The sequence below is a fragment of the Oncorhynchus tshawytscha genome, linkage group LG19 (assembly GCF_018296145.1).
Source record: "Oncorhynchus tshawytscha isolate Ot180627B linkage group LG19, Otsh_v2.0, whole genome shotgun sequence".
NCBI lineage: Eukaryota > Metazoa > Chordata > Actinopteri > Salmoniformes > Salmonidae > Oncorhynchus > Oncorhynchus tshawytscha.
In genome coordinates this window covers 45,270,246-45,291,768 of record NC_056447.1, presented here as the reverse complement: position 1 = coordinate 45,291,768, position 21,523 = coordinate 45,270,246, and the positions used below count along the sequence as shown (strand labels likewise).

Genomic DNA, 21,523 nt, shown 5'->3' with positions numbered 1-21,523 from the left:
CGCCCAAACCCAACCAAATCTTACAAAGCAAATGAAGACAGAACAGAATAAATTGATTAGAAAATAATTTATTATAAACACATTCAATTTCAACATACAAAAACAGTTGAAATACTTTCATCCTTGGCTCCTCCTCTCAAATACTCTTTAACCATTATAATATATTTTTTACAAAAACAAAATTGCACATGAGAACATTTAAACTAGTAAATGTTTGTGACTATCCTCGCCTAGTGATGCGTTTAAAGGATCTTCCCCGCTGGTCGACTGGCGGAGAGGAGATCACAGCATTCAGCAGTCTGTGGCTGGCAGTCTCAAAAATAAACGTGTCAGTGATGATAGAGGCCAAATAGAAATACTTATGCAGGCAGCCATTTTGTTGTCACCATGGCTGGCCATTTCATTTTCATGTGGTTACTTGTTTTATTTATTTTTATCACTTAAAACAAATATCGAAATAAACGAGTAATTTATCTCTTCCCTTGGAAGACACTGGAAAACAAAGAGTTACACATACTGTAGATAGCAGCAGCGAGCGTTACTATTGGGGGAAAACATCCTTTAAAAAACACTCAAGACAGACGTATGTCAACATCCCTGTCAGGATGTCATAGTCTGTCAACTCCTCCAACCCCGTACATAAAGGTAAAAATAAAAACCAAATTAAAATTGACAGTACGAGAGAAAAAACAAACATGTAAATGAAAAACAGAACAGCAAAGATGTCACTTAGTTAGCAGGTCTATACTTACGTACATGATGTTAGGGGATAGAACCCTGAGTGCGTGGCCCAGAGTTTGGACAGGGAGGAGGGAGTTCATTCATTGGCTTCAGGGATGACCGAACAACCGTCCTGCGTAGGGGCGGACACCTCCTGACCGACCAGGGAGTGCGCTACTGCGGGAGGGCTGCTAAGACAGCTAGCAGCAGAGTCTGCCCCTATCTGGCTAAACTTGGCAGTGGTCTGGTCTGATAGATTGAATCTAGTTTTTTTTTGATCCTCAGTGCTCCTCTCCCTCCGTTTTGCTCGAGCATAAATTTAGGGGCTCACTTAGACTCACTCCCACCTCTTGACACTTGTCAACAAGTTTCCTCAGTTTATCAGTTTTACCTCCCTCCGCAGCTTCAAACAGCAGGCGCTGGAAAGGGACAGAGAGGAGAGGGAAGGGGGGGTAGTTGAACATGCGTGCATTATCTGCCAGGTGGAACAAAAAAGTTAAAAAACTTTTTTTGTTTGTTGCTGAGGTGTGTGTGTTAGAGAGATAGTAACTGAATGGGGAATTACATCTTTCCATAGGGTGGCACACAGTGGAAGGTTTTGCAGGGCTTGCTGATAAAGAAGCCGGACCTACAACAAAGGAAAACACCAAGGGGGAGCCACATGTCAGATTAGCGGAGGACAAGGACAAACAGCATGGAATAAGGTCAGTGGTTTTAGTGACTAGTATAGTTTTTACTCTAATACAACATCCAACCATTCCATTTAGTCACCGTGGTCAGATGTAAGCCTTTTAACTGTCATACATTACATTGTGGCGAACACTGATAATAGCCTGTAGGGAAGAAATAGATTACAACAAAATGAAGGGAAGATCATGGGAGAGCTGGGTCAAGGTAAATATGCAAAGTGAAACACCGACACACAAGAGGTTGTGACAGCAACACAGAATCAACAGACCAACATGCATAATTTACTTCCCATTCAAACTAGCCCCTGCTGATTTTACAGTCCTCTCTCCCTCCATGTCAATATCCCTCTCCCTAAACTATTACCTTCATCCATCCACTCCTTTACTCAATCGTCTCACTGCCCCTACTCACTTCTTTCATTCCCCCCTGCCCACCCACCCCTACTAACTCACCTCGGAGCGCTCCTTTAGTTCCCTTTCCACAGCGATCACACTGCCGAAAAACACACAGCACAAAAGCCTGTCAGCACTTGAATAGCAGGAATTGCCTGCCTGCTTTTCAAAGCTGCGATTGAAGTCGGACAGAAGCCACATTTTGTATGTGAAAAAGGGCATTAGAACAGTGAGATTCCATCTAGAAAAAATATTCACCTTGTTGCCATACCAGCAGCACAAGTGCTGTTCAGCGAAGAGGAGAGAGTTGGACTTACATTTTCCAGTTGGCCAGACAGTTTGGAACGCTACTGCTCAACATTCTGGCTTGGAATTTCAGATGTTCTATGTTTCCATCCTGCCATTCTTGATGCAGCAACCTATACAACAACAAATCAAACCGTCTGCATATTACAGGACCAAGACAAGAAATATTAGACCCAGCCATAACACTAACATATTCTACAGACATAACCATACAGTGACTAATATACCCAGCAGTCTACAGTTTAATAATTTGCCAAAACATCATTCCAACTGGAATAGATTTCAACCTCTATAACCCTCTGTCCATGTCCAAGCAAGCCAAACTAGTTAGCATACAATTGGCTCCTGGTTTGTCTGCTGTGTCTATCGGGTGCTTTGGGTACCTCAGGGCAAGTTCAGCATTGGTGGGCATGGTGTATCGTAGTCTCTCCAGGACGTGGGGGTGCTGGGTATGAGGCAGACAGCTCAGGTAGTGGGAGACAACCTGCCGAGCACAAGTCCAGAGGTTTGCAAATATGAACACGTTTAAATTAAAGACATAAACAATGCCACTAACCGACGAAAGTGAAACGCTATCAATTCAAGGAGAGTCAATTCCTGACAAACATCAGAGGGGTTAGGTGGATTTCTGGCAGTGGAAGCTGGTGGGGGGCGGGACTATTGGACAGGCTCATTGTAATGTCTGGAATGGAATCAACGGAACGGATGTGGTTTCCATATGTTTGATACCATTCCATTCTAGTCATTACAATGAGCATATCCTCCTATAGCTCATCCCACCAACCTCCACTGATTTCTGCCATCTGGAGTGATCTGGTCCATGGCATACGGTTAATGTAGGTGGACAAGTACAGGGAAGACAAAGCCCATAGGCAAACTTTGCAAATCGAAATGAGCTGACATGATTGCTTATTTTACATTTCAGAGAGGCATGTTTGTCCTACATTGTACACTGAGTGTACAAAACATTAGGAACACCTTTCTAATATATTGCACCCCACATTTTGCCCTTAAAACTGTCTCAATTCATCAGGGCATGAACTCTACAAGGTGTCAAGCATTCTACAGGGATGCTGGCTTATGCTGACTCCAATGCTTCCCACAATTGTGTCAAGTTGGCTGGATGTCCTTTTGGGTGGTGGACCATAACTGATACACATGGGAAACGGTTCTGTGAAAAACCCAGCAGCGTTGCTGTTCTTTACACACTCAAACCGGTGCGCCTGGCACCTACTACCATACGCCGTTCAAAGGCACTTAAAACTTTTGTCTGGCCCATTCCCCTCTGAATGGCATACACACAGTCCATGTCTCAATGCTTACAAATCGTTCTTTAACCTGTCTCCTCCCATTCACCTACACTGACTGAAGTGGATTTAACAGGTTACATCAATAAGAGATCATAGCTTTCACCTGGTCAGTCTATGTCATGAAAATATTTTTTGTACACTGTGTATATTTCTATCAGAACGTTCACAATGTTATTCCCTGCTGAACATGACCCAGTTACCTACCTTGTTGTGAAATCTGAAGCAGCTCCAGTACTGGGCCGAGCTGAACGGAACCTCAAGCCTAGACGGGACAGTTACTAGGCAACGCTGAACCAGGTCTGATAACACCCGGAGCTCTCTGCTGTTGGAGGGGCTCCCAGCTAGCTTACTGCTGGTAAAGAGGAGATAACTGGAGAGAGAACAGTTAGACTGTTAGTTGGGTTAGGTCTCTGGGCCCTCCTCCACCTGGATGTGTGGACATGACATTCCTATGGCAGCCCCTCAGAGGCTAGCTGCTAACCAACCACACTGTGGTCTGATTAGATTGTCATCCTGATTAAAGCTTGTACTACCTCGAGGTCCTTTTATTTTAAGTGTGCCTGCTATCATTGCTATAAGGATCTTCCAATCTGGCTGGTTAAGTATGGCTTGAACCTCTTCTGACGTTGTCCCGTTAACCCCATGGGATGATAGTACTATCCTTATGGATGACAATGGTGGGTGAGAGGCTGAATGCAACTGTCACATGCTGAGGACTTGTTGCAAGACAAGACTCACTCTAGCCATAGCTTGTGAAGAACGTCTAGCGGCATTACGGCTCCGAGGGCTCTCTCAAACGCATCCATCGCCTCTCCAACGTTACCGTGCACCCACTGCCACAGACTGCAAGACAAGACACCAAAAAATGAAATATTGTCTCACTGTAAAACATTATTATGATCAGGAAGCCCAACCGTCATCGTGTCTTCTTGTATTTCTACATTTTTAATAATCTAATTATAACCTTATTGTAAACTGTTACCGATAAATGTTAATGACGGTGCATTGAACTGCCATATAAGAATAAGAGCTGGGCTTCCGCGTAGTGCAGGGTCAGCCGGGATATCACGTCACAATAATTACCAATGGACGAGGTTTAGGTAAGGCATCTGGTGGCTAAGCTGCTCTTTAAGTTGTTTTTTGATAACTGGGCCTCTTAGGATGTCCACTGTTGGAATACCAAGGATGTACCTTGAAAAGAAGTGGAGATCACATTAATTCATGGAACATTCAACCGTATACCACTATAGAAAGGAAGCAACTTCAATTGCAAAAAGTCAGGTTGTTTCTGACGTTTTAGGAGTTAGGACATTCATTTCTGCTTAAGTTTGAGGAGAAAATGACTAACCGTAGCACATCCACAGGTTGCTGGTCACTTCTCTCCTCGTCACAGAAAGACAGGACGAACCCCCGGAACAGAGGAGTGATGCAACTGGACTTCTCCTGTTCAGAGATAGACAGGCTAGCTAGGTCATGCTAGAAACTGTGTACAAGCAATATAAGACATTCAAGCGCAAATTTGAAGGGATTCAGCTCTTAAACAGTACGGTAAAATTTCTTGTCATTTCAAAAATCTTCTTTTGAATCCTGTGGAGAATGTTGGTTGAGATGACAGTTAAATGTAAATTGACCATGCCTTGCTTAATTGGCCCTAAGGTATGGATACATAAAGTTGTATTAAAAGGCAGCTCCACACAGCCCACTGACAGGGAGACTGACCTGAGCCATGAGGAACTTGCAGGTGTGGTAGAAGACCTCTGCGTTGTGTGGACACTGGGACAACGCCCGTAGCCACACCCCAACACCCTGCTCACCATCCCCCTTCCCCACGTACAGGCCTGACAGGGCATCCAACAGGGCACATGAATGCGGGCACAGCGCCAACAGGGACTCACACAGCTCCAGGCCTGCATCGTACCTACAGGGTGCAAGTCAGTTTTATTACATTTTAGTTAAGACTAGCAGAAACATTAATAGAGTTTAATGACAACCACAAAAATGCACACACACACCAACCTTTTACCCTTGTTGGAATTTGCCTATATGGATAGTGGTAAATTGAAATGTTTCTTACAGAAGAAATATGAGCAATTGAAAGAGAACAGTTTGGAGCTATTGGGAAAATGATTAGACCAAAAGGTGAGTACACAGTTTGCCTGACCAGACTGAATCCAAACATAAAATCAATTTATGTGCATTTTAAAAGCATGCACTTTTTGCCACGTTTGTTGATAACAAAAATCTGAAAATATTCTGGATACATTGATTAACATAAGAATATTCCTGGAAAATGTGGGGTAGGTGCAACATAACACAACAAGGTTGAGGGAGAGGACTAACTGGTGTCTACACGTGGCCACACCTCTCCAAAGTGTTCCCAGTTCCTAAGCCATTTCAATGCGCTTATGACAAAGAGTCATTACACTATAAGGTGCTTTGATAAGCTTGTCTAGCCGTGCCATTGAGGAACTAGAACAAGCAATCACACAATTACTGTCATTTACGCAATCCAGAAAAGCGCCAGTATGATTTTTATTTTTTTCTCCCCAACTTCATCATATCCAATTGGTAGTTAGTCTTGTCCCATCGCTGCAACTCCCGTACAGACTCGGGAGAGGCGAAGGTCGAGAGCCATGCGTCCTCCAAAACACAACCCCGCCAAGTCGCACTGCTTCTTGACACAAAGCACGCTTAACCCAGAAGCCAGCCACACCAATGCGTCAGAGGAAATGCCGTACACCTGGCGACCGTGTCAGCGTGCATGTGCGCAATTGGAGAAGGACATCCTGGCTGGCCAAACCCTCCCCTGCGTCACCTCATGGGTCTCCCAGCCGGCTGCGACAGCCCAATATCGAACCAGGATCTGTAGCGATGCAGTGCTTTAGACCACCAATATGAGTTTTATAAGTTACAAAATACTATGATGCAGTGTTAGGCTTTCACAAGGCAATTCAGAGAAACAGATCGCAATTCTGGTGCGCAAAGAAATGAGTCCTGAGCTCATTCAGATGCGTGTGCCATGGCAAATGTTCATCACAATAAATAAACAAGCTTATTCTGTTCAGAACAACCCAGGGTATGACGCCATGTCATCTTGTAACTGTACATTAAACATAGTGATTATAAACATTGACACAGTATATGACGTGAGTTTTATGATGTGAAGTGCACATTTGGACTCACGGGTGTTTGTCTTGCTTGTATGACATCAAATCAGTATTTATTATAATCCTCAACGTCTCATCTTTCAAAATACATGGAGTCCTCTTAATTTACAGCATTTCCCTCACTCAGACAACATTTTCTAAAGTTAGAGGGATCAGGGAAACTTCTTGTTGTGTGGTGCTCAAGTTCAGAACGGTGAAGCACAGAGACTGAGCTCTGATGTCATTTATAGCATGTTACTGTACAGCCACTACGTTCCAATTTAGATGCCTATCAGTGTCAAAATCTGCCATTTTTAACCCGTATAAGGGTACGATTGTAAAGGGTTAACAACTTGCATGCCCAAACACACAAGCCTGATTTTATTAGGTTCGGCGCGCACACACACAGCTATCAGAATGCCAGCGTTGAGCTTACCTTCCCAGCAGGCTATAGGTAGTGATGAGGTTAGTGTGTAGAGGCAGACAGGCCAGGGTTCTCTCACTGGGAGGCAGAGTCTGGTCTGTGCACTGTCGCAGTGCATCTAAAGGGTTGAACAAACCAGTATGAAATCAATGCCCCTCTCTCTCAGCTGTCCACTACATTTACAGATCTACTGTGCCAGAAAAAATGAAGCCTAGTGACTGAGCGGAAATAGCACAACTACAAATAAACTACCATGAGCAGCTGTGGAAAAAGTCAACATAATTGTGTGAAAAAACTAAGTAGGAGACCTGGGGAAAGCATGGACAGTTTCTATGTGGGTGTAGTTGAACCCTGTGTCGATGATGACGGCTCACCTTCGAACACAGCGATTAGTGTGTCAGGCTCTGTGCGGACGTCGAGCGGTGTTCTCCAGGGGAGGGCGAAGGCCTCGATGCTGACCACCCTGGAGGGGTTGGAGTTAGCCGGGTCGTACAGACTGGCCGGTAGGCGGTCAAACTCAGTCAGGTGGATGAAGGACAGCCAGACCAGGCAACGGTCACTTATGGTCAGGTAATCAGCAATGCACCGCTCAGTGACTGACTTCAAGGCATTCTGAAATTAACAGGTTACCGTTCACCCTTGAGCATCTTGGGAACCTTGTGCATTTTGTATAGCAGTAGCTAATCTAAGAAGTATGAGTTTGTTTGGCCTGATTGCAGCAGTAAGGTGTCATATGGCTTGGAACAGAATATTGATGTAGCTAAGACTGACTTTTTTTGCAGTCTCTTACCTGTAGGATGGCCAGGGCATTCTGTAGCCGGCCTGTGAACACACTGAGTTGGACCCTGTAGAGTAGAGACTCCAATAGCTGGAAGGACAGCCTCTCAGAGAGACCACTAGTCCCCACACAGTCCAGCAGGTACTGCAGCAGACGACCACACACATAGTCCTTCCCCTCAAACAAGCTCTCCGTGGTTAGGTACTAAAGGGGAAAAGACAGCGGTTACATCCAGTCCTGCTGATATTCTTCTGTGCTATTTAACAAGGGACTCACTTCTACCTGGAAGACCAGGTGTGGTCATCTTCAGCCAATCATTAACATCAAGTGTCCAAGGGAAATAAAAACCATCAGGACTGCAAAACCAAAGGTCCTGAACTATGCGCTCTACAACCAGGCCTCAGAGTTGGACACACAAAGCCCTGTAGAGGAAATGCCCCACAGTAGGTCGACAGAGGGTTGGTTGGACATGAGAACTTACACTCCACCAGACTTGGTAGTCGGGGGCGTGCTCCACAGCCATCTCACACATCTCCTGCACCTCATCCCTCTTCCCTCGGCGGGAGAACAGAGACAGGTAATAGCACCAGATCTCTGGGTTGTCCCGGTTATCTTCCAGGGCCCGAGACAGAGTGTTCAACGAAGCATCCAGGCACTCAGCCGCTGACCTACAAGGAAGCAACATAACACATTATATTGCATATCACATCATATATGCATGTCAATCTATCCTGGCTGAAAGTGTAGGAGAGATTGACTTCATCACTACTTGTATTTATGTTGAATGCAGCGAGCTGACTGTCTAAACTATTAGCACACAGCTCAGACACCCATGCATACCCCACAAGACATGCCACAAGAGTTCTCTTCACAGACCCCAGAACAGACTATGGGAGGCACACGGAGCCATGACTACATGGAACTCTATCCGCATCAAGTAACTGACGCAAGCAGTAAAATTAGATTTTAAAAAACAGATTAAAAAAAAAAACACCTTATGGAACAGCGGGGACTGTGAAGCAACACAAACATTGGCACAGACACATACACAATAACATATCTACTATACATACACATGGATTTAGCACTGTACATTTCTGGTAGTGGTGGAGTAGGAGCCTAAGGGCACACAGTGTGTTGTGAAATCTGTGAATGTATTGTAATGTTTTGAAAATGTTATAAACTGCCTTAATTTTGCTGGACCCCAAGAAGAGTAGCTGCTGCTTGGCAGCTAATGGGGATCCATAATAAATACAAAAAATACAAATACATTTGCATTTTTCATTCAGCCTAAACCAGGTTAAGGTTAAAAATACACTCAGTGACACAACTTAACACTCCGGAGGCTCAGTATTTGAGGGGCATCCACTTACACTTCTTTCTGGCTGAGGTATTTGAAGGCCAGTTTGATCCAGAGCTGTGCGTTGCGTGGGCTCTCTAGGACACTGGTCTCCAGGTTAGATATGTCGTCAGTTTCACTAATGAAGTAGCGCTTGTCATCAGGGGTCACACACACATCCAGGGTAGCAGACAGACTTCTCTTGGAACAACCGTCTGTGACAAGGAAGGAAACAGAAGGAAACAGACAAACAGCAGAGGTTTAAGGTCAGATCTCCAGTTCTGCACAACTGAAGAGAGGCAATCACTGTTGGTGCTACTTCCATTATTTACACTGTGCTTCAGATAAGTTGTAATTCTGCTTGGAAGACTGGTTTGTTGCTAGGAGATGAGCCTACTGACTAACCAGTTCTCACCGTATTTGACTGGACCAGTGTCTCTACTCTCGTCCCAGCTGTCGTCCCCTGTGTTTGGGCTAGCCTGGTAAGCGGGCTGAGGCCTCCACCTCCTGAGATCCTTACACGTGGTGAAGGGAGGGACTAGACAAAAGACAAGTTGAACAAGTCAGAAGGGTTCTATTCTTGAACATTTTCTAAAAGAGATCAACTGCTCAATAGTGTGTTCAACCCTAACTGCTTAGTGTAAGGATACAGTATGAATGGTATGGAAATCTCACCATGTCTTTTGCTTTCGTTCACTTTGCTGACGAGTAGAACAGCCTTCTGGTCCATCCCCATGCGATCGTTGTTAGCCCCAAACAGCTGTTTTATATACTTCTCTGAAAATAGGACAACAAATCAACCATTGTCAGTAAAAGCCTCATGTATTGATCATGGAATAGTGAACTTTTTGGAATCTATCGATCACCAATACATACATTCTAAGCTCAATGGTATTTAAATATTGCCAGATAGCAGTGTGGTTCTATCACCTGTGGCAACATTGATGACATCACTAGTACTGCTCTCAGAGCAGCCAATCAGGGCCAGGTTGTACGACAGGATATCCTGGAACAGCTGGTTTCCACCAAAAGTGCAGTTTCTCATGTGCTGCCTAGAAACATAGACCAGATCACCCAAAGGGAGAGGTTGGTTGGTTATAATGAAACAGACATGAGTCTATATTCACATGCCTGTTTACACACACACTAGGAGGAATGACTTACCACTGGCAGTCATCGTCATTGCATGTGCCCGTGAGGTCAAAGCGACAGAAACACTTTTTGGGCGCTACAACATTGCTGTAAGACACAGAACTGAGTGATAACTTCTCCTTGGTCCGAAAGTATGGACTGAACCTGAAGAAAGGGACAAGATTGAAAGGTTTGATTGATGGCAGGGTGTTGTTCTTGGCACTAGCAATTGGGAGCAACCCTAGCAGTGAACCAGCCACCTACCGATAAGACTTGAAGACCAGGAGAGGGCTGCGATATGGTCCAAACGGGACAGGCTTCAGCTCGGCATGGCCTGATTGGGCAGCCATGGTGTCCACATCCTCCGATATCACCTGCACATCAAAGTAATGAACACAAACCTTTCAGTCTCCCAACCATAGAGAATAAATGAAAAACATAGTTTTAGACACGACACGTGTGCTGTATGCTACAGTAACTGCACATAACAACCAAATAAGAAAACTGTCGAGAGCAATTTTTTTTTAACACAAAAAAAGGGAATTTGAATTCGGTGTTTGAGGCCAGTTAGTGATATATTATGGTTTACCTTCCCAGAAGGGGGTTTCTCCACAGCGCCTCCTAGCGCCCGTAGTTCCCCCAGCAGCAGCTCTCCCAGCCTGGCCTGCTGCTGGTCCCTCCTCTGTAGGGCCTCCACCTCTAGCCCCAGGAACAGCTCCCCGGGCCCCGAGGCCTTAACCATGACTGGCTTGGCTGGACTATCCTTGACCAGCCCAGTCCCACCAGAGTCCAGCTTAGGCTTGGTGAAGGAGCCGGTCTCTCTGAAGGAGCGTCTACGAACACTCTGGGCTGAGGGCCTGGCTGTGGCGGCAGGTTCCAAGTCGCTCTCCTCCGTCTCGGTAGGGTCTTCGCTGCTGACCAGGGTGAGTTTATCCTGGGTGAGGTCATGCAGGGAGGGCTGGGGCAGGGGGAAGGGGCTGGTGGGGGGAATGCTGGGGTGGCGAGCCCTGGGGAGAGGGGTGGAGGTGGCCTGGGGTAGAGGGGGTTCAGGAACCGCCCCTCTGTTGTGGAGAGCCTGGGCCTCCTTTAGTTTCTGGATCTTGAGGGCGTATTCTGACTCCAGCTGCTGCAGACGCTGCTTCTGGGCAAGGAGGTCGGCGAAGTGCCTTTCTGAGCCGCGGGGAGCGACGGAGACTTCCACACACAGACGTTTCACAGGCTGAAGAATGGAGGGCGGGCAGAAAGATGCTTTAGAGAACTTTGGCCTTTACTTACGACTGGTTGGTGTTTGGTAGAAAGGAAACCGGACTATACATTTTGAAACAGAGGAAGTGTTAGAAGAATATACATTTTGAAACAGAGGAAGTGTTAGAACAATAAGTCCGATAAGAGTCATTTTCCACTTCAAAGCAATTTATGATGTTCCCTAGTGGACATGTCGTTGAACACATTTCTGTGCTTTATCAATCAACAAGGGCCCTGGCATGGTATAGTGTGGGTCGGTAAGGTGTGGTACGGTGCTCACCGAGGAGTGGCTGATGTCCGTGCGTCGTTTCTGACCACTTGGCTTTCTGCCTGCAGCGGCCTGGGCTTGGACCAGCACCTCCTCCAGCTTCAGGCTGTGGTTCTTCTTCACTGACACGCGGTGCTGAACACGATGAACCTACAGGGTGGGAACATACATGACAGATGTTAAAAGGGTGGTAACAAATGAGATATATACATACACACACATATCTCATCAGAACCTAGGTTAGCTGAATCAGGTGTTGAGTAAAAGCCAGCACACCCAGTATCTCTCCAAGGAGGAGGGTTGGCATGACCACACCTGCTATATACACTTCCAAAGGCAACGGAAAAAAGAACAGAATGAAATGTCTTGTCCTTTACAGACATTCCTTTAGCTTGGCATTTCCCAAACATTACCAGGAGAAACATCTCCTATTCCATCATTCAGCTTCCACTGACTAAAACCCTCAGCCATCCGACTCATTGCTATAAACATGGCCACCCAGGCGCAAATACCTCAGCTAGGAATTTATTTCACAGCTCATTCCCATTGAGTTTCATTCCCTCTGGGTTCCTTCCTGGCTCTTAACTCCCACCTGTTCCTGGAGTCTGTTGAGGAGAGTCTTGTTGGCACTGACTATCTTCTCTGAGGCCAGGAGCTGTTCTTTGACCTTGGCCACTTTGGCCTCAGCTGCCTTCAATGCCTCCTCCTTCTTCTGCTCCTGCTGTAAGAGCTGCCTCAGGATGGCCTCATCCTTCAGGAGCAGGTTCCTGAGAGGAGGGGTAGAGTGAGCGGAAGGGAGAGAGATGGAAAACCATAAGTCCAAGTAATTCCCTAATGTGAGACAATTACTTAAAATACCATTGTGTTTGGGCATCAGCCTTCATCTAGGTGTTTTTTTCCTTCTGGTGTTTGAGGGCCTCACCCATGTTTGGTCAGCCTAGTCTCTGCCTCGGTCAGCTGCAGCTCGACCGCTGCCTTTGCAGCAAAGTCCACATCAGGATCAGAGCCTGCAGGAGAGGGCACACCTTGGGGACTGTGGTCCTTGAGAATCTTCTGCTTCTCCCTACTTACATCAGACAACAAAAAAACAGATTGTTTAGATTTCAGTGAGTGTCGTCCACTCTGTTCCATTATTGACATTTTAAAGAAATATCCTCTCACTTTGGTGCCATTAATATTGCACTGAATGTTAATTAATTGTTAATGAATTTCATATCCAATGCTTGGGTGGAAAAATTATACCTCACTTTGTCAGACCATTCTCTTCAAAAAAATATACCTGGCTATTTCTTCTTTGAGCAGCTGATACTCTGTCTTCTTCTCTTCAGATAGCGCCTCCGGGGTTCTGCCTGGCTTGTTCTCCTTCTCAGGTCCTGAAGTCGGTTTGGGTTTCGCTGCCTGGAAGTTGAGAGAAAGAGCATTACAGCCCATCACCCTTTAACCACATACAATTATCACACATCTCAAATTAGGATTCTGCTATTCATATATAAATTGACAGGTCGTCCTCAGAGGCCAAACTGTTGGGACACACACACGTACGTACCTCTGCGTTCCTGCGTGCCTCCTTGATCATGAACTCCAGGCCTCCAAAGACAGACTGTGTCTGTGTAGAGCTGCTGCAGGCCTCCATGTCTGAGTCACTGTCGTCTGAACCGTTCAGTTGTACCACCACCGCCTTGTGCCGTGGGAGCTGGGGAAACAATAAAACGTATGATTTGAATTGGCCATTGTGATGAATGGGCACCGACTTCACAACTCAAAATCCATTAATCTCAAAACAGGAATGCCAATCAGGTCGCCTCTGTCTTATTATGATCTGAAAGGCAAAATGTATCCTATATCAGCCCTCCTACTCTGAGAAGCTTCGGGATGCAGTCTAAGTTGAGCTTATTGTTCATGGGTGATAAACCAGAGTGCTTTGGGAACATAGCTGAGGCCGGGTGTCATTGGGCACACGTGCGGCTGTAATGTTCTGTCTATGGGACCCCACCCGTGTTGCCTATGGCAGTATCAGAGTGAGTACCAACTCATTGTTCTCATAAGACAACACTACATGGAGTTACTGAGCACAAAGACACCCACGGCCTCCAAATTTCTGTTTTACACAGTTCAGCTGGGGGAAAAAAGTAGAACTTCATTGTTGGAAAATATGACTTTGAAGTTAAAATATTTCAAAAGAGCATATTTTAAAACATGTTTCAGCACATGCAAGACAAGACAGTTTTCCCATTCAGAGAAGAATCATTCACAAATCCACTGACATTTTCTGCATATTTCAATGAGTGTATGAAACGGTTTGGAATATAGGTCAACAAATGGCACCAAATGAACTCTATTCCAGAAAATTGTGGTTGAAAGAGTGAAAGCGCTGCAGGACGTTAAAAAACGTGAACTATTTGGATCTCTACGGTTTCTTCGCCTGGCTAAGAGGGTAGATATGTGGCCATCACTCAATGTTTTGATTTCCTCCTATGGTATTATCCTTACCATCAGTGGTAGCCTGGGAAGGTGGTGCCCTCGGCTGAACTTGTTGCTCCATGGCTGGGGTGCCGTGTTGAGGCTGACCACACTAGGGTTGCTCCTGGGCACTGGTTGGACCAGACTGACCAGGAGGGAGGGAGAGAGGGGGCTGCTGTCAAGGGTCATATCCTACAGGGGAGAAATACATTTTTAAAGCCAGATTCACCAAGTCCACTGGTCAAAGACAAAGTGCTGCTGTAGAACTGGAAAATGATATGACAGAGTTGCCCATCTGATATAGCAGGGTACCGAGTTAAGTTTGAACATTGTTTAACACTTGTAAATTAACAGAAGAGTGAAAAATATGCATCTTCTGTTGAGACTAATTAACTTTCCAGAGGATGACTAGGACCTAATGGAACCCTCCTCTACTCCTATCACAATACAGATAACACAGGCATGGCACTTGGTCCTCCTGTGGAGCCATCTAGTGTTATACCTCAGGTAGTGGAACCTTCTTGTTGGCCATAGACATGAGGCAGGTCTCTCTGAGCAACATCTCCTCTTCCTCTTCCTCGTCAGCGAACGGCGGCTTTGGGGGAGGCTCCAGCTCATCTGGGGGTGGGGGCATTGGGGGTAAGGGTGGAGGGGGCGCAGACGGAATGACGGACAGGAAACGCAGCTGTCCCAAATCCTGGAAAGAAAGAGGAAGCTTGTTAGTTACCCCTTTAAGAGATGCATAGAACAGTCCTTGTTTAGAGTTTGGGGTGGAACGTACCATTCTGCATTGAGTGGGGGAATCCATAGGGAAAGGCATGGGCATGTGACTGAAGCATCCTGGGACCTCAAATGGATCATGTACTGGAGAAGACGCTGAAAGAGAAAATAAGTGAATTTTAGACAAATCAGATTCAGCCGTAGAAATAAAACTGTCAAACATTGCAATAAGAGGCCTGAATTGATGGCCATGTCCTTGGCTATAAACAATCCTTTCAGCATGTTGGATGGGTTCTATAAAATCCCTTTAGATATGTTCAATAGTGCAGTGAGTGCATTGGCAGGTGAGCTGGTTGCTCACCTGGGGAATTGGTCTCACTATCAGTATCCATGGCAACCTCGTCATAGTTGTCGTACTGGTAGAGGTTCCCTGAGGTGTCCAATCCCTGTTTACCAGAAGACTTCCTGGTGTGGTCTCGGTCCTTGGACTGAGATTGAAATGTGTCATTTGTCTGTCTCTCACATGCTCTCTTCTTCAATCATGTTGCATGTTCATGCTACTAACAGTCATGTAGGAGAGCTCTAATTCCAATAGAGTTAAGAGAAAGAACCCCACATACCACATTGCAGGTGTTAAGCAGAGACTATAGTTTAAAAAAGGTTCACATATAATTGAAGGAATCAGATAACCTAAAAGGAAATGCCTTGGGAGTGGGGCAAGGTCTTTCTCTCCCTGTCCGTCTTACCTTGCTCCGGTTGCGCGGCGGCTTGGACCCGCCCACCAGCTTCATGAAGCGGTTGTACTGCTCGTCCTGATTGGAAAGGTCCCGGATCTTGCGGATCTCTTCCTCCCTCCTGCGGCGCTCCTCCTCCTCCTGTCTACGCTGCTCCTCCTGATCTCTCTCCTGTTGGAGCTTCCACGTCCTTAGCTGCTGCTTTCGGAACGCCTGCTTGGCTGCTGAGCCTAGGGGATCAAAACCCATTTACTTTACTTAATGGCAATCACTTTACATCACTAAAATACAAATATTCACAGAGATAAAATGCATTATTAAAATAAACAACAACCATAATGTGACCAACATTTCCAAAACCAGAATGTCATTGTGATGGAACGCTTGGAACCAACATAGAGGACAGTTTGGATCTGAATAAGCAGAAAGGCCCTGCTCACCTGGGCTGACTGTCTTCCTCCCTGGATACCCCTTAACCGGAGCTTTGCCCTTCTCCGCTGGAGGCTTTGCCCCAGCCTTGGTCTTCTCCTGGGGCTTGTTGGCCAGAGCTTTGGCCTTCTCCGAGGCAGCAGAGGCAGACCTGGTGGTGACTCTGCCCCTCTCTGGTGGTTTGGCACTGGAGGTGGAGGAGCTCTTCTCCTGGGAGGGCTTGGCCTTGGTGATCTTATCTTTGCTCTCCTTCATCACTTGCTGTTCTTTCTGCTGCCACTTCCTGCTGGCTGACTGCAGGGCCAGGAGACGCAGCTGCAGCTCAGACAGATCCTCATCTTCATTACTCCCCTTCACTTCAGGCTGCAGAGAGACAAGAGGAGGGCCGGACAACCCAGATTCTAACTTGACATTGACACAACTCAGACATTGTGTCAGTGGACATTTGGACAAACTTTCAAAAGAGCTGCAAACACACATCTCAAGTTAATATTTGTGCCTTGAATCACTTACTCTTGATCCATGCCTTAAGGGGATAGTTTGAGATTTTGGCTATTAAACCATTGTTTTTTTTAACTTACCTAGAGTCAGATGAACTCATTAATCACGTTTCGATTCACAGTTTTTATGCGAGTAAAGTCATACTGTATAAAAAAAACAATCACGACAGCTGCAATGGAAATAGGAAGTGTCGGTCCAATTTTAAAAATGACGACCGATCAGTTGTTTGTTCGAAATGGTAGGATTTATGTCGGTAAAATGTATTTAGCAAGAAATGGCGGTGGAAATGCCTATATGCACAAATATTGATATAATAACCATCCTATCAAAGTCAACATGGAGTCACACGATGATATGGCGTGAGGCCCTACCACTACATCTTGGAAACAATGCAGTTTATTATTATTTTAGAATCGTCGCATAAAAATCTGTCGCCAATTGGATGGTTACCTAGCTACAGAAACCATTTTCTACCTTTGTGTGTAGTTTGAAGGAAGTTGAAGTTAGTAATTCCAGAAACTAACTAGATTTAGCGCAATAACTGGAAGTCTATGGGATCTGCTAGCATTAGCACAATCAGCTAGATGATCCCATAGACTTCCAGTCATTGCACTAACGCTACTTAGCAAAGGCTTCAGAAACTAACTTCAACTTAATTTAAAACTGCATGCAGAGACATAAAAACGGTATCCACAAGTTCACTTGACTCTGGGTAAGGAGAAAACGTATTTGCCTTTTTTAAATAGATTCATACCTTGACAGGGGATTTAGTAGAGTCCTCTGATGATTTGCTGCAGCACACACAGCAGACTTTTGCATCCTTCTCCCCCTCTTTTTTGTCTGCCTCTTTCTCCACACCATCTTTTTCCTCTCCTGAAAAGACAGAACACAACACACACAGGGTGTTAACACTGTGGCTAATAAAACAATACATTATTGATTATAGTCGAGGCAAATCTGCTGCATGGCGTTGCCACAGTTTGTGTTCCCACATTGCTGCAGTGTTGTGTTATATAGTGGTTGTTACAAACCTTTGGGAGTAGCAGCCGGGATAGCAGCTGGTTCAACTTGACCTTTTTCCATGTCACTGTCCTCCTTCTCTGAGTCTTTCTTTTCCGTTTTTGTTTTGAGCGCGTCAATTTCTGCAGGAGTGAGGAGTTTCTGACGTAGAGGTTTGAGATTGAACGCCTGAAAACCCCTTTTCTCCTCAGTCTTCTCTGGGCCTGGCAGGTCCTCTGCAGCGGCTTCATTGGGAATACTGTTAGCGTCGAGTAATGGCTCGGTTTGGGGAATACTTGCAGAGACCTCAGACTCGTTCTGAGCTGGCAGGTCTTTGGGCTTCAGAACCAGGTTCTCTTCTTTTCTAATACATTCCAGCTCCAGCTGAATCTGCTTGTACTTGGTGAGCAGATCCTCAAAACTCTCGTCAAGCCCATTCTCGACTTTGGCAACATTGTTGTTGTGCATCATCTGTTGGTTTCTTACCTGATTCCTCCCCATCATTACCTTCTCTATGGTCGGGGAGTGAAGGAAAGGCACAATTATGAGTTTGATGACATGGTTAGACTACAAACTTGGACCCAAAGAGCAAAATGTATTTCAATCAAAAACTCATTTCCAGCTCAATAACACTGGTTATTTTGTTATTGATTTAAAAACTTTTTTTTTTTTTAAATGTCATCAATTGAGTCTTGATGATAGGGAGGGGAATACTGTGTAATGATCAAAAGTCATTACAAAATGGCAGATCTATTGTTAGTTAGATGCATTATGACTACAATGAAATCGAAGGCCTATATGACTACACTTAAATCAAGGCATATTCAAGGCTAGAAGCTACAACCAGCCAAACAAATGTTATAATGTGTAGTTACAATGTTAAGGTAAAAGCCTAACAAATGTATCACACTTTACAATCACATAGATGTCGTGAGATGAATGCCAAAGGATACGTTTGTTTCTCGAGGGAGATTCTCTCTTGTTACTGTGATTCTCCCCGGGCCCATAACGACCAGTGGGAGGCCTACCAGCCTCTCTCCCTCCCCCACACCCGTCTCCCCAGCCTCCGCGTCCCCAATCCCCGCGACCGTCATCTAGTTTCCCCCGGTGCCTCAATCGATCCAGGGCGGTGTGACTTCGTTCCCAGAAACTGGAACGCGGGCTCTGGTCACAGCGTGGTCCCAGTGGCGGCCGGTCGGGTCCACTTGGTCCGCCTTGCTGTCTGTGGTTTGCGGTAAAGCTGGAACTGTGCGAATGAGGTCCGCGGTTGTATGGAATTAAAAGTCGAAAATCTGTAGGCTGGCTACCCACGACAGGTAGTAAAGTTCGTGCCGGTTGTTTCGATTTTCGTGTATTCCGTGAGAAGTTGCTGTTATTCATGCTACAAGGCCTCTTTTTACCCTGCTGCTGCGCAAACACCTTTTCCTCGGTGTCATCATCGCAGATCTCTCCGTCTTCGAGCTCCCCTTCTTCTCTCGGAGACAGATTGATTGACTTTGAATCCATTGTGTAGTCTAATGGAGTGTGACAGTAGTTCGATTAATACTTAGAATCTCAACATATGTTTATAATTACAAAACTGGATTTATAAATCGGATGTTGTGTAAATATTAACGAATATAAAGCTTGTTCGATAACTAGCTACGCTCTTCCGCTTTCCCCTTCTGCCCCGCTGCTCTCGCGATACTTCCCATTGCACTTGAACAAAGATTCTTCTTCTATGAGATCATTGCAGTCCACAAACAATCGTTTATGTGCATTGCCGCCACCTATTGTGCTGGAAAGTACGATCAATCATGATCTGCCCAATTCTGTTCTACCATGAAAAATAAAATAAAAAATAAATCCATACTAACTCCTACCACATCCTCAAAAATAAATAAACCTTCCCCATTAAACGTTATCTACATCATGCTGAAACACGCCATCCTTAGGATTGTCATCAACCATTTCAACAGTAAACATTTTTTAGTTTTAGTTTTATTTAACTAGGCAAGTCTTATTTACAATGACGGGCCTACACCAGCCAAACCCAGATGACGCTGGGCCAATTGTGCGCCGCACTATGGGACTTCCAATCACTGCTAGTTGTGATACAGCCTGGAATCAAACCAGGGTCTGTAGTGACGCCTCTAGCACTGAGATGCAGTGCCTTCGACCGCTGTGCCACTCGGGAGCCCATCTGTTACCCCCAATATCTATTTTGCTGTCTCAGTGGAGGCACCTCAGAGGAGGAAGGGGAGGAATAAAAATGGTAAAACCTTTAAAGTTGTCCTTTTCAGATTAAACTATACTAAATATAAATCACATGGCACCAAATAATTAATTAAAACACACTATTTTGCAAAGGTCTACAGTAGCCTCAACAGCACTCAGTAGGGTAGCACCATGGTGTAGCCGGAGAACAGCCAGCTTCCGTCCTTCTCTGGGTACATTGACTTCAATACAAAACCTAGGAGGCTCATGGTTCTCACCCCATACCATAGACTTACACAGTAATTATCACAACTTACGGAGGACGTCCTCCCACCTATCAGAGCTCTTGCAGCGTGAACTGACATGTTGTCCACCCAATCAAAGGATCAGAGAATACATCTAGTACTGAAAGCATAAACTACAGCTAGCTAGCACTGCAGTGCGTAAAAAGTTGTTGAGTAGTTGACTCAGAGAGAGAAAGGCAGTAGTTGAACAATTTAATTTATTCCAAAATGGAGAAGCAAGAGAGAAATAAAGTGTATTTTTTTTAAACTGTCAGTTTGACTTACTTAGCTAACAAATGCAGCTAGCCAATTTAGCCTACTGAAAAACCCTGCTCAAACAGAGGGATGCTATGTTAGCTAGCTGGCTATGACTTTCCAACAACACTGGAACTCTTCCAAGTCAAGGTAAGCTTTTGGTTTGACGAATGATTTGCCACCGGGTCTCGCCGGTGTAACTGCTTACTGACTGTACACTAACATTACTGCATGATTGTGGCGGGTTTAATAATGAGTTAGTTCTATTAGCTATGCTGACTATGATGTTACTTTAGCTAATATGGTGACAACGATGTAGGCTGTGTGTGGTGGTTTTACTCGGTTTGGCTTTTTCACCTGATCACATGGAGCTGATGTGTTGTGCATTGAAGTCCACAAGTGAAGGGACAAGGTGAGAGGAAGAAAGCGCATAGATGTGAGAAGTAAAACAACATGGCTGCTATGAAAGTGAACTGTGTTAACTCGTGATCAGGGGTGTATTCATTCCTCCAATTCTGTTGAAAAACATTTCTGAAATGGAAGCAAACGGAACAAAACAGGGATACACATAACCAAATTTGTCCAATAGAAACTTGTTTGCAAATGTTGGACCAATGATACGGAAAATTTGAGAATCATGTAGTAGCCTAACCTTATCGCTTTTACATTGAACTGGGTGAATGAAATATGAATCCAATATGCCGTAATAGAAATAAGGCCATGCTCATGAAAAAAAATGTTTTTTTCTTCCCTCATCTTAAACGGCACTGACCACCACTGGTCTCCACAATAACCTTCAACCTGGCATTTCTGCTTTCCACAACCCGAGTAATATTGTTAACACCAGCCCGACATTAGGTCCACTTACTACAGAAGCGGCCATGGAAGCTACATCATTCCACACTGTAGTTCCACCAATCTGTTTTACAGCCTCTGCATACAATACATCATGTATTACGGCTCAGGAAAAGACCCAGATGCAGACAGTTCAAATAATGGACGATTATTATATAAACAGGGGGCAGGCAAAGGACAGGTCAAGGGCAGGCAGGGGTCGGTAGTCCAGGGCAGAGTCCCTAAAGTACAGAGCGGCAGGCAGACTCAGAGTCCGTCAGAGGTCAGTAATCCAGGGTAGAGGTCGACAGATTAATCGGAATGGCTGATTAATTAGGGCCGATTTCAAGTTTTCATAACAA

At 45.2% G+C, this 21,523-nt stretch overlaps 1 protein-coding gene across 3 annotated transcripts; it reads right to left on the bottom strand.

Annotated features, from left to right (window-relative positions):
• Positions 1-52: 52 nt before the first annotated feature.
• Positions 53-19,278, bottom strand: LOC112218842 (zinc finger C3H1 domain-containing protein). Of its 3 annotated transcripts, none has more exons than XM_024380048.1 (35): positions 18,546-19,278; positions 17,625-18,104; positions 17,348-17,466; positions 16,104-16,455; positions 15,676-15,893; positions 15,291-15,417; positions 14,991-15,085; positions 14,712-14,906; positions 14,240-14,401; positions 13,296-13,442; positions 13,029-13,147; positions 12,672-12,815; positions 12,342-12,516; positions 11,762-11,899; positions 10,826-11,455; positions 10,501-10,610; positions 10,270-10,401; positions 10,036-10,157; positions 9,781-9,882; positions 9,521-9,643; positions 9,140-9,320; positions 8,248-8,434; positions 7,779-7,970; positions 7,363-7,600; positions 7,001-7,106; positions 5,138-5,336; positions 4,767-4,861; positions 4,502-4,609; positions 4,157-4,261; positions 3,623-3,788; positions 2,492-2,592; positions 2,120-2,221; positions 1,863-1,902; positions 1,286-1,348; positions 53-1,139 (listed from the first exon to the last, which is right to left on the bottom strand). In XM_024380048.1, the coding sequence occupies exons 1-35, from the start codon at positions 19,096-19,098 to the stop codon at positions 1,002-1,004; spliced, it is 6,264 nt and encodes a 2,087-aa protein (XP_024235816.1). In that variant the 5' UTR covers positions 19,099-19,278; the 3' UTR covers positions 53-1,001. The 3 variants fall into 3 exon arrangements, with proteins under 3 accessions (XP_024235816.1, XP_024235817.1, XP_024235818.1); XM_024380049.1 differs by having other exon boundaries at positions 12,672-12,812; XM_024380050.1 differs by having other exon boundaries at positions 15,309-15,417.
• Between the last annotated feature and the right edge of the window lie 2,245 nt (positions 19,279-21,523).

Bases quoted from the DNA above. Each gene is read 5' to 3' on its own strand.
- LOC112218842 (XM_024380048.1), bottom strand. From the start codon at position 19,098: ATGGATTCAAAGTCAATCAATCTGTCTCCGAGAGAAGAAGGGGAGCTC. The intron at 13,148-13,295 runs GTACGTACGTGT...CTCAACTTCCAG, and splicing joins AGGCACGCAGGAACGCAGAG to GCAGCGAAACCCAAACCGAC. The intron at 8,435-9,139 runs GTAAGTGGATGC...GCTTCCTTGTAG, and splicing joins TACCTCAGCCAGAAAGAAGT to GTCAGCGGCTGAGTGCCTGG.